We start from the raw sequence: 18,811 nt of genomic DNA on the forward strand, positions 1-18,811 counted from the left end.
TTTGCGAACACAAATTTGATACATGTGGCCATTAGACTTCCCAAACAGTAGTATACATTCCAACATTTTAGGCATGGAGTTTTATGACTTTTCCACAAAATGTAACCAAAGTTTTAATGGTTTTAATCATATGAGTTGTGTTCTGGGTGTAGTTTGCCCTTTCTGAGATATTACTGGGAGAAGCCAATGGCAAACAGATCTGGGTATTAACACCTTTTACCAGGTCTCCTTGTTGGAAACAAGCAGTAAACAATCTTGCAGAAGAGTCTGTAGTCCATCACCTTCTCCCTGCATGCACCCTAGGACATACATGAATATATGATGCGTTCCATGTATTGCCTTAGACAGATTACTATAGTTACTATTGTTATACAATATGCATACATATTTACAGTGAATAATACTCCGGGTGAGTATCTTTCGTCATTGAGTTGGGCTTATGTCTTTTACCTTTAGACTGAAAGGGCAGTGGATGAGAAACAGATCGATGTAGTCTAATTGCAGGGCTTTCAGAGATGCTTGTAGACCTTGCCTGACCAGTTCTGTAGGATGAAAAGTTGACCACAGCTGTACAAAAGAACAAAACAAATGTAAAGGAATTCACATAAAATCTAAGATTGTGATAAACAGCTACAAATTATGGAAAACAGCTGTCTATGATTGTGAGCTACATTGCCTTACAAGTGTCTCCTGCTTGCATATATATGCAAATGCTCATTACATCTACTGGATTTCTGGTCCTCCACCCCTGATTTTGTTAGGCAGAGAGAAATTAAGGCATGTTTGTATGTGCTGGTTTCTACTGCCTGATTGTGACTTGTTAGGCTCTTCCACACCCAGTTTTAAAAGGATTTGGCGACCAGGGTCTAATGTTTCTTGCTAATAGTTTCAGCCGGAATAATTGGATGAGGCTTTGGCTGAAGCAAGAGTCAAACATACTTCCACATTTTTTTAGTAAACAGAAAACATCTTTATCTTCCCCTCCACTCCTTCCATCCTCTTCCCTCCCTTCTTCTCTGCTCTTCTCCTCTCCCCTCCCCTTCACCCCACCCACAGATCCACGCATACATTTACCACCAGTTCAGAACATTTGGTAAATGTATTGGGTAAAACCTCGCGGTCTCAGAATTCAATGTGGTTTTACAACCGGAAAAATCAGTACCACGCAGTAATTCTCCATTCCATGGGGTTCAGTGTATAATTGCACGGTACTGGCTTGATTATACCGGACAGTAACAGTGAAATCACATGCACTACTACAGTGCCCGACAGTAGCATGCACTAGTAATCAGGCCCTTAGACGTTTTTCAGTATTATAAGACCCACTCTCTCTGGAGCCCTCACTATATTTAGATAAAATATGTGAATAGCATGGAGAAATAGCTGTAAGAATAGCAACAACACATAATAAGTGAATGAAACATCTTATATTTGTCCTTTGACCTTAGTGTGTCCCCTGGGAGTCCCACCTGCACCCTCAGGATGTAGGTGACCAGAAGTACTTTCTGATCCCTGTGGGAATGGGGTGGAGCCCTCCTTAATTTTTAATTTTAGCTTAAGCTGTATCGCCAGAATATTGTTTTTCCCAAAAAATACATACATATTACAGAGATATTAGAGGAGCTTTCAATTAGTGCTCATCTCCCATTGGCCTGTTCCCACTGTCAGTCGCATTTTGCTTCCGCCCACCACAGCATCCAGCATGGGGCAATGGGACAGCCCGTTATAGCCACTGGCTTTCTAAAGTTTGAGTGACTGCATATTGCTCGTACACTTGTGTAGCTTCTGTTCAAAACAAAGTTCACCTCAGTTTTGAGGCTGATGTGATTACTTCTTGCAATTAGACTGCGTTTTTCTCTCAGCAGCAGCGTGTTCCCCAATTCTTAAAGTGTACAGTGGCAAGTAATGTGTTTTTCTCGTATGCTTTTTCTTTCTACCTCAGCATGTGGAGGGCACAAAACTTAAATTGCCTTGGATACATAAAAAAAAGCGCACCTAATAATGCCCCTCCCTGCCCCCCACCGAGCAAGGCAGCATTATACATCATGCTCAGCAGTGATCTGATTCTTTCCATGCACTAAAGCATATTTTAATACTTGTATTTTGCATTCAGTCGCTTCAAAATAGTGAAAGTAATGGTTTCATCACAGCCATACGTGTGAGACGCTAGCGTATATCCAAGGCATCAGTCATTTGTCCTACTACAGGCATCAGTTCGATATTGGTGTTGTTCATTGTGTTTAAATGCTTTTATTTTGTTCTGTGTTCATGTTTTTAACAGCAGTGGCAAACAACATGCGTTTTGCAGTCTTCCACTTGCAGCATTAGCACCATGATGACATTTGATTCTTTTCAGGTTCCGTGCGCTTGATTTGCAATGGAGAATTTAGGAGTGAACGTAGCGTGGGACGAGGAAGCAAAGCTGGATCAATAAATGTCCTGAAAGGGCAGTAACCATATTTAAATATATTGACACGATTAGGAAAGCACACATGGAATTTGGGGGATTTGCTTGGCTGCATTATGATGAAGAATTTCGAGCTTGTTTGGTTCTTCTCCCAGAAAATCCTTGGGGGCAAGTTGATAACGACTTATGGTTCACAGTGGATGTACCCACAAAGACGTCCTCCTATGATGCACACTGCCAGTGGCTTAGCAGTACCGCATCAGCCTTTTCTTACTAAGCCCACCTTGGTGGGGAATTTGGAATAGACCTCAAACCTCAAATTCAGGTGCGTGCTGAATTTCAACAGAGGATATTGTGAAAAGAACCCTTGCAGCATTAGCACCATGACTTTGGATTCTTTTCAGGTTCAGCGAGCTTGATTTGCAATGGAGACTTTAGTAGTGAACGTAGCGTGGGCCGGGGAAGCAAAGCTGAACCCATAAGGGCCCACTGGGCAGGTATCAACACGAGTGTTCGAAATGTGGAGGGAAGCATTCCATATTAAAATGTTTCGGGGACCAAGCAAACAGGGGAGGTGGCAATGGGAGAGGTGGCACATTTCAGACTGGTTACAAAGGCTTTTACTCCAATTGACGTTAAAAATTTATGTTTTTGGCTACAGTTTTACCCTTACAGGGAAGAGGCGGCAAGGCTGGATTTGGGGTTTCAGATTAGGCTACCAGGGTCCTAGGTTTCATAGATTTGCAAAGAGTCTTAAGTCAGCAAATGAACATCCACAATTGGTAAAACAAAAGATGATTGCAGAAGTTTCAGAAGGAAGAATGGCGGGTCCTTTTTCTTCGTGGACTTTACCTGATCTCATAGTATTCCCATTAGGAGTAATACCTAAGAAAACAGTGGGTGAGTTTCGAATGATTCAGCACCTTTCTTGGCTTCAAGGTTATTCTGTAAATAATTTTATATCAAAGGATGATACTATGGTACAATTTGGATCAATAGACATAGCCTTTGAATTGATCAGAAAGGTGGGCACAAAAGCGGAATTGGCTAAGTGTGATACCAAATCAGCTTTTCGATTGTTACCAGTTCACCCTTTGGATTTTGCGTTGTTAGGTATATATTTTGAAGATCAGTTTTTTGTAGACAAAGTACTGCCCATGGAATGTACCATTTCTTGCAATCTCTTTGAGGCTTTTAGTACTTTTTTGCAGTGGTGTTTTTCTTACAGGTCAGGTCATGTTAACGTCACACATTATTTACACAACTTTTTGTTTATTGGCGCAGCCAGTCCATAAGAGTGTTAGAAGGCTAATTTCTATTTGAGTCTGTGGCTAAGGAGCTAGGTGTGCCCTTGGCGGCTGAGAAGACAGAAGGTCCTACAACATTTTTAGTTTTTCTAGGCATAAGTTAGATACTGTTAAAATGGAGGCAAGATTACAGGACAAGAAATCATAAAACTGTTAGAGCAGGCCAAATTGTCACCTAAATTAATTTTGAATCAAATTCAATGTCTCTTTGGGCATTTGAATGTTGCTTGCACTGTGGTAAAAGCTGATAAAGCTTTTTGTAGAAGGCTAGATTTTGCCATGTCTGGGGGCCCCCCTGCCACATCACAGGATTTGGATTTCAACAGCAATGAGGGCTGATTTTGACGTGTGGTTAATGTTTTTGAGAGCATTCAACGGAGTCACTATGTGGTCTCTTGCTGAGGATTTTATGGATGATACACATTTTTTCAGAAGCAGCAGGAGCTAATGGTGTTGGCCTCTTTTGTGAAGGTTGATGGTGCGCTGAGAAATGTCCAAAGAGATGAATTTCTGAACAAAGAAGTATAGCCTTTTTAAAAATGTTCCCTTTGTTAGTAGCTTTAACTGTATGAGGTACTAAACTGGCAAACAAGACTGTCATTTTTAACATTGACAACAAGACTGTGGAGGATTTGATCAATGGCCAGAAAGCTATTAGAGAAACATTTACTGAAATTGTTACAGAGATTTATGTTAGGTTGTCTGATGTATAACTAATTTTTAAAGCTAATCATGTACCAGGAGCAGATAACAATATTACAGATGCATTATCTTGTTCCCAATGGCAGAAATTCTGTGGTTTGGCGCCCGGAGCAGATCTGCAAAAAACACATGTTCCTAAAGAGGTATGGGAGCTAGCAGAATGAGAATACTTCAGCTAGTTGAAAAGTCGCTTGCAGTGTGTTCCAAGGTAACCTATAGAAAAACATGGTTAGAATTTTTGGAGTCAGGTGCATCTTATAAGGCACATAGTTTAGATTTTTTGGAGATGTGTAGAAATGATGCTATACATTTCATTATGGCTAACATAGAAAGACACATTTCAGCCACTACGGTCACTGGTAAACTGGAGGGTCTGAATTTGTATGGAACATTTTTCTGTGGTTATGAGCCATCTGCAGGTGAAATAGAGAGGCAGCTTTTGCAAGGTTGGGCAAAGTGGAGAAGAAGGCCAACGTGTTAGAGAGCCTGAATCATTGAAGATGCTATTGCCATACTAAAGAGCTTCCCTGTTATTTGTTTTTCCCACTTTGAATATTCATTATTTAAACTATGCATGTGTAGGTTATTTTTTGGAGCTTTTAGAATTTCAGAGCTTTTAGGTAAAGGTCTTAACGAGGATCTCAAAGTTAAAAATGTGGTTATTTCCAAGGAAGCAATACGAAAAACGGATCAGGTAGGTAAAGGGGCAAATTATATTCTTCGAAGAATTTCGGTTCATTATGTCCAATGAAAGCTTGGCAGGATTTCAAGGCTGCTGGTGGTGCTTCTTCTGAATTTTTAGACATCAAGCCGGCTCTCGTCTTAAGGCTTCTCAGGTACTGGCGGTAATGAGAAAAGCCTTGTGTCATTTGGGAGAAGATCCTTTCCGCTGTGATACGTACTCTTTTCGAATTGGTGCTGCATCCGAAGCTTCTAGGTTGGGTATCACCATCAAAGAGACCAAGAGTTCAGGTCGATATATTATGAAGGTGGAAGTTCTTTAAAGTTTGTCTAAGTGTTAACTTTGTGTTTCTTTTTCAGGTCATATTTCAGGTCCTTCTATGGCTCTTGTGACCATTTGGATAATTGGACATTCTTTTGTAAAAATGGGCTGCGAAACAAGCGGAAAAAAGGCATTTTGGGAAAAACCTTGGTTTTCGTTGTGATGATATAAATATCGAGTGGTGGGGGGTATGAAAAGAGGCCAGCTACTGCCATGGTTGAGTGAATTATTAACAATAAAAACATTTCCTGATATTTTGTTACTACATGTGGGCAAACAAGATTAAGTTCAATTATTAGGCTTAGGTTTAATAATAGAGATTAAATCTGATTTAGATTTAATTGTCAGATCTTGGGTCAAGACAAAATTGATTCTGACCGTGCTCATGCCTAGGAGGATATGGCGGGCTGAGAAGTTTACAGCTGTTGAGAGGGCAAGGAGAAAAGTTAATAGAGAGATGCATCTTTTTTGCAACATCAATTGGGTAAACTGGGTCGCTGATAATGACATAACTAAAGAAGATTTAAACATTTTTAGGCAAGATGGTGTTCACCTTTCTTTTATAGATAATGAACTATATCTATTGAACATAAAAGAAAATGTTGCGGTTACTTTAGCTTAAAACACCTGTTAGTATGGGGGCTTTGAGGAAACAGTCCTTTGTTTTGTGGCTCTCTAGCTCGAGCAAAATTTTGGAGCTAGCTGTTCTGGCGGCAGTGCTTTGATAAGATTGTTTTTTTACTTTTGTACTGATTTACTTTAGTTTCTCCTTGCCATCTTTGCACACAGTTCAAAAGTTTGTACTGGATATATTGACATTGGAAGTAAGGGGGAGGACAAGAAAAAAGTTTTTCCTAGTGGCAGAAATTGAGGAGATCGAGACAGGCAGGAAGGGTTGTGGGCATTGCAGAGTAGGTTCGGACAGCGGGAACACAGGGGAGCGATGATTGAGACAGGAGGAAGGCAGGGGGTGAAAGAAAGAGGATGGTTGGTTAGAAGAGTGTTTTGGCTAGTTTTATAGTGGGGAATGGCTTAAGGATGGGGGGGCTGTTAGGATATTGACTTTGTATTAGTGAGGCTTTTTTATATTGTTGTAAATTTGAAGTTGCATACCTGTCCAAATAAAGCATCCTTTTACCCCTATCAGGCTGGTTATTTTGCATATCGCTCGATTGCTGGCACCTGCAGCCAGTACGGCAGTGCTTGGGGGAAGACGTTGGTTGACTGCACACGGACAACTTCAGCCAGCAATGAGGTATTCATGGGGGCATCCCAGCCAGGGTGCAGGACAAGCCGACCAGGAGCTACAGCGGTGAGTTACGAGGGCTAGCCGGTCAGGTCTTGCACCGAATGGTGGGTAGGTGCTGGCGATGGTGCCCGCAAGACGGTGGAGGATCAAGCAGTGGAGGTGAGCACGGGTCAGGGCAGTAGGGGCGCAGTGTAGCCTCAGGTTATGGCCACCCATACAGCGCATACTTGGGATGATGCAGGTAATAATTATGTGCAGCACAAGAATATCAGCAGGAGACTCAAGGGTCCCCCCCAGTTCGAGCGAAACTGGCATGGCACCATGGAGGCATAAACGTGGCTTGAAGGGTTAAAGTGGGTCTGTGGCGCGGTGTGTTAGCAGCAGAATCTATTTTGTTCATTTGAACATCATTCCCCAAAGCGCTGAGTGAGGTTCCCTGGAGTACTGCACTCTTCAGGATAATGCAGGCGATGTTCCATGGGTTTTTGGTCAGGTGACGGTCCCACGTTGGTACACGGGCTGTGTTTTTGGTATTTTGAGGACGGTATAGGCAGGTGTCTGCTGCACTATGCTATACATCGTGGATGATGCCCTCCAAGCCCTAGACCAAGACCAAGGAAAAACCTGCCTGCTAATCCTCTTAGACCTATCCTCTGCCTTCGACACGGTCAATCATGATAAACTTCTCGAATGCCTCAATCTCAGGACGGGTCTGGATGGTATGGTCCTAGAATGGTTCAGGTCCTTCCTTCATAATCGATCACAGAGATTCCTCTTTAATGGCAACCTATCACCTCCCTCTCCAGTTACGGTCGGAGTCCCTCAAGGCTCAACCCTGTCCCCCACCATCTTTAATCTTTACTTAGAGCCACTCACTGAAGTTCTTCATACCGCCAACATTTCCTAACATATGTATGCAGACGATACCCAAATATACATCAATATCTCTTTGCTGGAGGACATCCTCTCCCTGAACGAGACCTTAAAACTGACTGTCCAAATGCTAGCCGCTAACCAACTAAAACTCAACGCAAAGAAACCTGAATTTCTCCTAATCTCCCCTTCTAAAGCCAACCCTGAGGTTCAGACGTGGATCAAGGCCATCACAGCCCTAAACTGCCCACCGACCATAGTGGACTCTGCCAAATCCCTGGGCATAATTGGACTGTAATTTGAAGAGTTTCATATAGCGATTCCTAGGGGGTCGCAAATCAACCTACCTCATTAATATTAATGAGTTAAATAGCAATTTGCCACCCCCTCGGAATCAGTAAAATCACATTGATGGGTCACCAGACCACCATGTCCGTGATTGCTTCTGAAAAAAGTGTTTTTTTAAATGCCGTCTGTTTTCCTTAAAGGAAAACGGGATGCATTTCAATAACAAAAATGAAAAGTTTTTATTTCAGGTTTATAAGAGCAGGCAGTGGTCCCTGGCACCACTGCCTGCTCTTAAAAACACGCTGTAACACACATACACAAAGGGAAGTGGTCCCTTGGGGACCCTTCCCATGTGCAAATGGGTTACCACCTACTTGAAGTAGGTGGTAAAATGGTGAATGTTCTGCGACTGCATTTCGCTCACAAAACATTCCTACATACCGATGCAATTCGGTATTAGGAAGGTACGCCCTAAACACGCCTCTTCCTACTAGGGAACCTCAAAACCATTTTGCGATTCGGTAACAGGTCACCGAATCGCAAAGTAGGGTTTGCTGCAGCTGAACAGTATTTATTTGCGTTGTGAAGACAAAAATGCTTATTGCATGTGCGCTTAAGTGTCCTAAAAATCGAATCTAGAAAAATTGTTAGGTCACCAATAACTATAAAAGGGTTTCACTGTGCATGCTGCAGCTGAAATAATACAACCAGATGCACACAGCTGAGAGGAAAAGTGGAATGTTCCCTCGTAACTCTCTTAGGCAGTTGGAGACTGTCCTCTCCCTGAGACATGTGCAAAATGACATGTGTGGTCAGCTGAAGAAGTGAGCCAAGGGGCCCCAATACCTCTAAAATGGGAATAAATTGGGAATATTCAATTTATATTCATATATAAAATTTGAAATTAAAAAGGACTCGTTTTTGCACTTTCACTAATAGCAATTTGGGCATTTTTGGGGTCAGGTCACAAAGGCATGCAAGAATATGTAAAAGAGGACTCCTGTAGTACTACTTCCCGTAATCATAAATGTCTTTGTAAATTGCCTCACTATGTAGAAATGTGAGTGGGGAGGAAAGGGAAGTAATAGAACAGACCAATTCCTTTAAAGGAATGAAAAGAACAGTGAATTCCTTGCCATCACAGCAATAGAATGTTTAAATGCCTTGTGCAAAGCAAACATCGCTGGTATAGTACCAAATATTTGCCAAGATATTTACAGATAGGGAGGATTATTTGTATCCTGGCTCTGAAGGATAGTGGCAATAAGATTGAACATCATACCAAGTCTTGGATGTATTCTACGCATTACCAGAGGTATTGCTGACCAACTTAAATCAATATGGAAAGCACACAACTTAGACTATCAGCAGAAATCTTAGTACCATCAAAGACTGGCTTTTACAGAGACAGAGAAATACTCCTGAGTAACCCGTCTCATAGTAAGAGGAAATGGAATGTGGGAAGTACTGTCCTCATATGGATCAAACAGTAGCGTGAAGGGTATAGTGGGACGTCATTTGGATGAGTCATAGGAACATTAACTTTTAGATGTATAACTGCACACCTTTTGATATCTGGGACTGGGATCTCTTCTCCTTCTTGACATCATACATTTAAATTCAGATTCCACCCCAGCGAGGTCAGATCAAATTTTGATAACTGGAGGAAAGCTGACCATAAGTATAGTAAATTCCCACAATCTTGTAAGGAAAAGTTTGACCATCAGAAAAATGACACAAAAAGACTCTTGTGAACTAAAATATATTCAAGCCAGTTTCCTCTAATGTTACCTTTCCAGTGTAGAATATCTCTTCTCTCTTCACCGTGCCATCTGCGATCTTCTCCCGAATGGCTTCACCAACTTCATCTTCATTTTGGTACAAGTAGGCTCCATCAATGTGGCGGAAGCCCGCCTCAATTGCTGCTTTTACACCCGCCTTGGTTTGACCTTTGGGCACCTAGAGCATTAATTAAAGCAGAACTGTGAGGATGGGAGTCTGTCTGTAGTTTATCAGATGACTAGGAGCCCAGGGTGGGCATACATTCTGCTTTGTCTTGTGTAAGCCCTCTCCCTATTTGCTTACGTAAAGAATGATTGACACTCGAACTACATCATTACTACATTACCCATGGAGTAAATGCACGTTTATTAAAACCTTTACTTATACATTCACACTATGCAAGGTTTGAAATTAACACTAGCCTCTTTTATTGCATTGGAGAGTCCATCAGGCTACTGGCATATGGTTGTTCTGGGTTGACAGGATTGACCGGAGTCCAAGACAATGCAGGATACAACTAAGGCGGGTCCACCGGTGGCAGCTTATACCTCGCCAACATTCGCGGTGCTACTTTTCTCTTTGCTATGTGCAGCAGGAGATTTTAGAGGTGAATTAGTTACTATTGGGAAACATCCTTTACAACGCAACCATTACATTGCACTACACTTACAATGCAGTCATTACATCGCAACATCCTTTACAACGCATGTCACTACAATGCACGCATTACAATGCATGACACTAGATCGCATGACACTACATCACATGTCACTACAACGCAGGCTTTACAACGCATACCAATACAACGCATACCATAACAACTCACAGTACCCCTACACTATCCAAAACTTACCCTACTGTTGCACCCCCTGGAGTTAGAATAGTAATTTTTACCCCTGCACTATCCAACACTTACCCTACTGTTGCACCCCCCCGGAGTTAGAATAGTAATTTGTACCCCTATACTATCCAATACTTAGCTTAAATGCAATGTAATGGTATGCATTGTAATGGTATGCGTTGTAAAGGTAGTTTCTAAAAATGCGATGTAGTGTCATACCATGTAATGGAGTGTGTTGCAAAGGATGCTGCGATGTAAAAACAGCGTTGTAAAGACATGCGTTGTAAATGTATGGTTGTAACGTCATACATTCGTTACTATCTACTCATGGTTCACTGATAGAATATCGATTACCAAAATATCCCCATACACAAATATTGTGGCAAAAATATCGATGTCAAAAATATTGAAAACCTAGATTTAAAATTGTAAGTACAAAAACATTGAAACAAAAATATCGATGTACTAAAAATATAGATGTACAAAATATTTGATTTTTGTATTTAAATAATAATTCATGTTAAATATATTAAATAATAACATTAACTTTAAACAATTATTTTAATTTAATATACATTTTAACAAATACAATGAAATAAATGTAATTAAAAAAATATTTAAACATACATATATAAAATGTTATATATATATATATATATATATATATATATATATATATATATATATATATATATATATATATATATATATATATATATATATATATATATATATATATATATATCCAACCAAACGAGTCGCTTAGAACCCTGCCGCTTTTCAAAGGCAGGCCCCGGATGGGATAGCGAGTCCCAGTATATACAGCCAAAAACCTTCTCCAGTTTAAGAAAGGAAATCCGGGCCACTTGGAAATGCAAAGCGTATCTATTTAATGGCTTTCTCGACGCGTTTCGCAGGTGAAACCTGCTTTTTCACGAGACAGAAACCAAACACGAAGTGCTCATTATATACAGTCACATGTTGTACTATTCACATACATGGAAGACAGACTTGTTGGTATATCTACGGGCTGAGTTCGCTACTTTCAAACCTCGTCAGGCAACAAAAGTCCAACTTTCTTTCAATAAAGAATCCTAATTATCCATTTTCAGTTTAAAACAATTTCAGTTTGGTTGAATTGAAATTGCATCTTGCGTGTTACTCTAACGTTATTTGCAGCCTTTACTTTTGTTGCCTGACGAGGTTTGAAAGTAGCGAACTCAGCCCGTAGATATACCAACAAGTCTGTCTTCCATGTATGTGAATAGTACAACATGTGACTGTATATAATGAGCACTTCGTGTTTGGTTTCTGTCTCGTGAAAAAGCAGGTTTCACCTGCGAAACGCGTCGAGAAAGCCATTAAATAAATACGCTTTGCATTTCCAAGTGGCCCGGATTTCCTTTCTTAAACTGGAGAAGGTTTTTGGCTGTATATATATATATATATATATATATATATATATATTTATATATATATATATATTACCTACTGGCGGTCGCCAGTAGGTATATATAGTTAGGATTGTTTTCTATAGGGAAATCGCAACATTCTATTGAGAATAACTTTGTCGCCGATTGAGGGATCTGCCTGTAATTTTCCTTAACTTTGCCTCGCTGCGCTCCGCTCCTTCCCTTAAAGTTTCGGGGGTATTCGTCAAGCGGGGGCCGAGATAAAAGGGGGGTCCCAAAACGTGTTTTCCCCATGTTAATTTCCATTGCGCGGTTGGACTCACTTTTAGCCCGAACGGCTGAATGGATTTCCACCAAACTTGGCAAAATTGTAGGGACTGGTATCCCGATGTGCCTTTGCTATGTCTCAAGATATATGCTCCAGTGGTTTTTACGAAAATTAACTTTGAAAAAATATATATTGGGCTACATTTGGCTATATATATATGTTAGAGCCCAAATGTAGCCCAATGTAGCCCAATGTAGCCCAATGTAGCCCAAAGATGGCCACCAGAGACAAAAAAAAACAAATGTAGCCCAAATATCAGCCAGATGTAGCCCAACTATAGCCCAATGACAGAATGTCCCAGAGTGTTCTAAAGAACAACTAGATCGCTAACAGTCTTACTTATGACAAAAGTATGGCACACCTGAAGTCATCTTGATTGGAATAAAGTGTTAACACTTAAAACATTTAATTTGCAAAGGAACAAAATGAGGGGGTTCATTTTGCCATAGAAATTATGATTAGTGCTGAAGAAAGAAAAATTAGGGCACATTTCGCCAGTAGGTATATATAGTTAGGATTGTTTTCCATAGGGAAATCGCAACATTCTATTGGGAATAACTTTGGCGCCGGTCGAGGTATCTGCCTGTGATTTTCCTTAACTCTGCCTCGCTGCGCTCCGCTCCTTCCCTGAAAGTTTCGGGGGGATTCGTCAAGCGAGGGGCCGAGATAAAAGGGGGGTCCCAAAACGTGTTTTCCCCATGTTAATTTCCATAGGGCAGTTGGACTCACTTTTAGCCCGAACGGCTGAATGGATTTCCACCAAACTTGGCAAAATTGTAGGGACTGGTACCCCGATGTGCCTTTGCTATGTCTCAAGATATATGCTCCAGTGGTTTTTACGAAAATTTACTTTGAAAAAATATATATTGGGCTACATTGGGCTATATATATGTTAGAGCCCAAATGTAGCCCAATGTAGCCCAATGTAGCCCAAAGATGGCCACCAGAGACAAAAAAAACAAATGTAGCCCAAATATCAGCCAGATGTAGCCCAACTATAGCCCAATGACAGAATGTCCCAGAGTGTTCTAAAGAACAACAAGAGCGCTAACAGTCTTACTTATGACAAAAGTATGGCACACCTGAAGTCATCTTGATTGGAATAAAGTGTTAACACTTAAAACATTTAATTTGCAAAGGAACAAAATGAGGGGGTTCATTTTGCCATAGAAATTATGATTAGTGCTGAAGAAAGAAAAAATTAGGGCACATTTTGAGTGACTTCTCAAATCCTCTTATATTTCATTAAAAAAATTCTGATATGCAGTCTCCCAAGATGGCCACCAGAGACAAAAGAGCCCAAATGTAGCCCAAATATCAGCCAGATGTAGCCCAACTATAGCCCAATGACAGAATGTCCCAGAGTGTTCTAAAGAACAACTAGAACGCTAACAGTCTTACTTATGACAAAAGTATGGCACACCTGAAGTCATCTTGATTGGAATAAAGTGGTACCACTTAATACATTTAATTTGAAAAGGAACAAAATGAGGGGTTTCATTTTGCCATAGAAATGTTATATATATACATATTCACTGAAAAAAACCATAGGTTACACACCAGTTATAGTTAGGAATTAGCATTTAAAAAACCTTTGAAATTCACTGAAAAAACCATAGGTTTCACACCAGTTATAGTTAGGAATTAGCAATTAAAAAACCTATGAAATTCACTGAAAAAACCATAGGTTTCACACCAGTTATAGTTAGGAATTAGCATTTAAAAAACCTATTAAATTCACTGAAAAAACCATAGGTTTGACACCAGTTATAGTTAGCTGAACATTTTACTCATACACACACACACCCCACACACACACCCCCCACACACACACACACCCCACACCCACACCCCCCACACATACCTCACACACCCACACCTCCACCCACACCCAAACACACCACACACCCACACCCACACACACACCTTACACACCCACACCCCCACCTACACCCCACACACCCCCACCCACACACACCTCACTCTCCCCCCACACACACACCTCACAGACACACCCCACACATCCCCCACACACACCTAACCCCCCCACACACACACACCTCTGACACACACCACACACACACACACACCACACATACACCTCACACACACACACACACACACCTCCCACACACACACACACACACACACACACACACACACACACACACTACTCACACACTCACACTCACACACCTACACACACACACACACATACCCCCCACACACATACCCCACACCCCCCCCCACACACACACACCACACACACTCACACTCATTATTTATTTTTTATTTTTTGAGGGGGTGCGTGCCCTGGTACACCTATCGGTACACATACCGGTACGCGTACCCTGGAGAAAAAATGAAAGACAGAGTTTTTTAAAAAATGTAGCATTTTTATATAAATTGGAGGTACCCGTGACTTTTTTTTAAAGAAAAAATATATCTTTTTTTGCCTTGGGGGTCCTTGTGGGACCCCCTGAGCAGGCCTAGGGGGTCAGGGTGCTTCTACTCTGGCCCTTTTGCGAGTTTCACACCTTTGTTCCACTGCTTTCTTGTGCCTTGGTTCTAACAAGGCACAAGATGGCTGCCAACACTTCCTCGTTTTGAGTGTTGACAGACAGTGGCAGCCAATCAGCATGCCTTCCCGAGAAAGCTGCATGGTCATTGGCTGTCAACACTTCTAACCAGGAGGTGTTGGCATCCATCTTGTGCTAGTGTTGACAGACAGTGACAGCCAATCAGCATGCCTTCCCGAGAAAGCTGCATGCTCATTGGCTGTCAACACTTCTAACCAGGAAGTGTTGGCATCCATCTTGGGTCTTAGTAGACTGAGGCACAAGAAAGCAGAAAAACAAACGTGTAGAACACAAAAAGGGGGCAGGGTAGAAACACCCTGACCCCTTAGGGCTGCTCTGGTGGTCCCACTAGGATATTAATATATTTAAACGTTATCCGCTAATAGAATTAGCATTAAAAAAACCTTTGAAATTCACTGAAAAAACCATAGGTTTCAGGCCTTATATAGTTAGGAATTAGCATTTAAAAAACCTTTGAAATTCACTGAAAAAACCATAGGTTTCAGGCCTTATATAGTTAGGAATTAGCATTTAAAAAACCTTGCGAATTCACTGAAAAAACCATAGGTTTCAGGCCTTATATAGTTAGGAATTAGCATTTAAAAAACCTTGCGAATTCACTGAAAAAACCATAGGTTTCAGGCCTTATATAGTTAGGAATTAGCATTTAAAAAACCTTTGAAATTCACTGAAAAAACCATAGGTTTCAGGCCTTATATAGTTAGGAATTAGCATTTAAAAAACCTTGCAAATTCACTGAAAAAACCATAGGTTTCAGGCCTTATATAGTTAGGAATCGGCATTTAAAAAACCTTGCAAATTCACTGAAAAAACCATAGGTTTCAGGCCTTATATAGTTAGGAATTAGCATTTAAAAAACCTTTGAAATTCACTGAAAAAACCATAGGTTTCAGGAGTTATATAGTTAGGAATTAGCTTTTACAAAACCTTTGAAATTCACTCAAAAAATTATAAGTTTTAGTGGTGTTATAGTTAGCTGGACATTTTACTCATACAAAACCATTGAAATTGCTCCTATATAGTTAGTTGTACTAACTATATTTCGCGCACCCGCAATCCACTGCTGATGATGTCACATATTACATCATTCATGACATGGTCAGTGACATCACTGATGACATCTCAAATGACATCACTGATGACATCATCCACGTGACAATCACATACACCTTTTCATACACTATTACAATTTTTCATCACTCTTTGTAAAATACAGAGTATCATATTTAAATCCATTGTCACAGCAATACAAGTATCTAAAAACCCACTCAGTGATTCATAGATGTATACACACATCTAATCACTTACCTATGGATTCACTCATACATGCTGTCAATGAACAATAGAACACTATCAAAAATACTTCCACATCTATATCGACATTAAACAACAGCACGCATCCTATTCACATATGAAGTCATCCTACTCACTTATGCAAACAATGATTCATACTTACATATTTACTTAGCAAAACACTTATACAAACACCACTTCTTCTATTCATTTAGATAGTAAGTCATACTTAGTGAATTATAAAATCATTATTACAAGTATACAGTTATCCATACAGTCACTCACACAATCATTGTGTCTTATGTATACTTATTTATATACAACAACTGACACATACACTGCCTTTTATTTTTCTAGTTTTTGGACCTGTACCTTTAAGAAATATATTTGCTCATCACCACACCCATAAAAAGATTCCCTCACCCAAACTGTTAGAACATGTAGTTTTAACTTCATATATCTACTGAATCAACTATTCACACATCTTTGGACAGTCACACACCCCCCACCGAACCACACACACTTTCACACTCCCATACAAATACTCAGTTAACTAATCAATAACTAATATAGACTTTCACATAGCTAGTAACCAACTGTAGAATCAGTTTACACAACAACTGACAAAGTGATACAGATATTCACACAGTTTAGTCACTATCCACTATATTTAGTGAGACATTATAAATTGGTCAAGTAAACAGTCAATTACACTGCTACTAAATCCTCCATCCAAATATTTATTTATATATATCCACTCATTCTTCAATGCAAATTGCTATATATATAATGCATATTTAAATAACGAAGCAAACCACATTCACTGGATGATGTCATCAGTGATGTCATCAGTGATGTCATTTGAGATGTCATCAGTGATGTCACTGACCATGTCATGAATGATCTAATATGTGACATCATCAGCAGTGGATTGCGGGTGCGCGAAATATAGTTAGTACAACTAACTATATAGGAGCAATTTCAATGGTTTTGTATGAGTAAAATGTCCAGCTAACTATAACACCACTAAAACGTATAGTTTTTTGAGTGAATTTCAAAGGTTTTGTAAAAGCTAATTCCTAACTATATAACTCCTGTAACCTATGGTTTTTTCAGTGAATATATATATATATAAAACCTACTGGCGGTCGCCAGTAGGTAGCTGTAGTTAGGACCTACTTTCCATAGGAAATCCACAACATTCTATTTGGAATAACTTTGGCGCTGGTGGATGAATCTTTGCAAATTTCTCCAAGAAAATGGCCTGCCCGGCTCCACTCTTTCCCTGAAAGTTTGGGGGTGATTCGTCAAGTGGGGGCAGAGAAAAAAGGGGGGTCCCAAAACGTGTTTTCCCCATGCAATTCTCTATAGGGACCTTTAGCCAGGGCTACAGCCCGAAAGGCTGAACGGAATTACACCAAATTTGGCAGAGAGGTAGTGTTCGGTATAAATCCGTTATGTAGTTCCTGAGAAAATCAAAAGTAAAATCATAGTGATATCTATAGACGAAGTACTACTCGCGTACGGAGATCCATTCAATTACGAGCACGAGCTGCATACTGATTGGATGTCAACTGTCTGTCAACACTCCAAACCAGGAAGTGTTTGCAGCCATCTTGTGCCTCGGTAGAACCGTAAAAGAAAGTTGAAAAATAAGGAAAGGGGGCAGGGTAGAAACATCCTGACCCTCTAGGCCTGCTCAGGGTGTCCCACATAGATCTTTAGGACCAAAATATATATTTTTTAAAAATAAGAAATCGCGGGGTACGTGTATCGTAGGCGTACGCGGTGGAAAAGGAGAAAAAAACTAGAAGTCCGTTTTATTCTTAATTAGCCCCGGGGGGGGGGCAAATTCCGGGGTCATTTTTTTCCATAATGAATGGCTTGTAAGGCCTCCCGAGACCCGGGGAAAGCCATCCCCCCGGGGTTTTCTTTTGAAATAAGTGTGGAGGGGCTCACGCTTCCCCCCCACAGCCCCGGGGACCGGCTTCCCCTCGGGGCTTTTTTAAAATATTTTATTTTTAAAAGAATGTTTTCAGCACCCCCTCCCTCTCCCCCCGTACATGTCCCAGGGACAGCCACCTTCCTGGAGCTGTAATATGTAAAATGACCTTCCAGCCCCAGGGACCTGCACTCTCTGGGCTTTTTAATGTTGGGAGGGGGTCGCGCAGCCCCCCTTCTGCAGCCCTTGATGGCTCTGGGGACCACCCACCTCCCAGGGGCAGCTCTTGGAGTGTTTCGGGGTGCCTATATTTCTATGATAGTATGTAAAACTTTCTGGTTTTTTTGTGCACCAGTTGCACTTTCTACGCATGCACAGCCTCGTTTCCAAGCCCACGTATCTTTCTTTTTCTTCAAGTTCGCCAAGCACACCTCTCCTCGATTCAGGTATTAAATTTGCTGCTTTCTTTTCCCGGGCCGTGTGTGTCATCCGCTGCTATACTTTTGTAATATATTAATAATTATATTCTATCTATATTTATTTGAAACGTATTGCCGAGGCGCCAATCGTTGATTACATACTCCGCCCACCGCCATTTTAGTAGTTTTCCTCCGTTATTTTTATTGTACCTGTTACTTTCATTTTACCCTCAGCCTATCTTCTCTGTGATCAATGAGATTTCCTGCCACTGTGTATATCCTTGGCCTCCGATGTTATCAGACTTGGTCACACGTATACCTAAAAATTAATTTGAAGGACGTAAGCCACAGCCATTCCAACGCGT

At 40.7% G+C, this 18,811-nt stretch overlaps 1 protein-coding gene across 1 annotated transcript in view; it reads right to left on the reverse strand.

Moving 5' to 3' along the window:
* Positions 1–18,811, reverse strand: part of LOC144796946 (aldo-keto reductase family 1 member C1-like) — a 272,765-nt gene that overhangs the window by 160,305 nt on the left and 93,649 nt on the right. The window contains exons 2-3 of the mRNA XM_078668209.1: positions 9,621–9,788; positions 451–567 (exon numbers count right to left, since the gene is read on the reverse strand). Coding sequence (XP_078524335.1) covers positions 451–567; positions 9,621–9,788 — 285 coding nt within the window. The remainder of the gene's footprint in view (positions 1–450; positions 568–9,620; positions 9,789–18,811) is intronic.

The sequence above is a fragment of the Lissotriton helveticus genome, chromosome 1_1 (genome assembly GCF_964261635.1).
Source record: "Lissotriton helveticus chromosome 1_1, aLisHel1.1, whole genome shotgun sequence".
Classification (NCBI taxonomy): domain Eukaryota; kingdom Metazoa; phylum Chordata; class Amphibia; order Caudata; family Salamandridae; genus Lissotriton; species Lissotriton helveticus.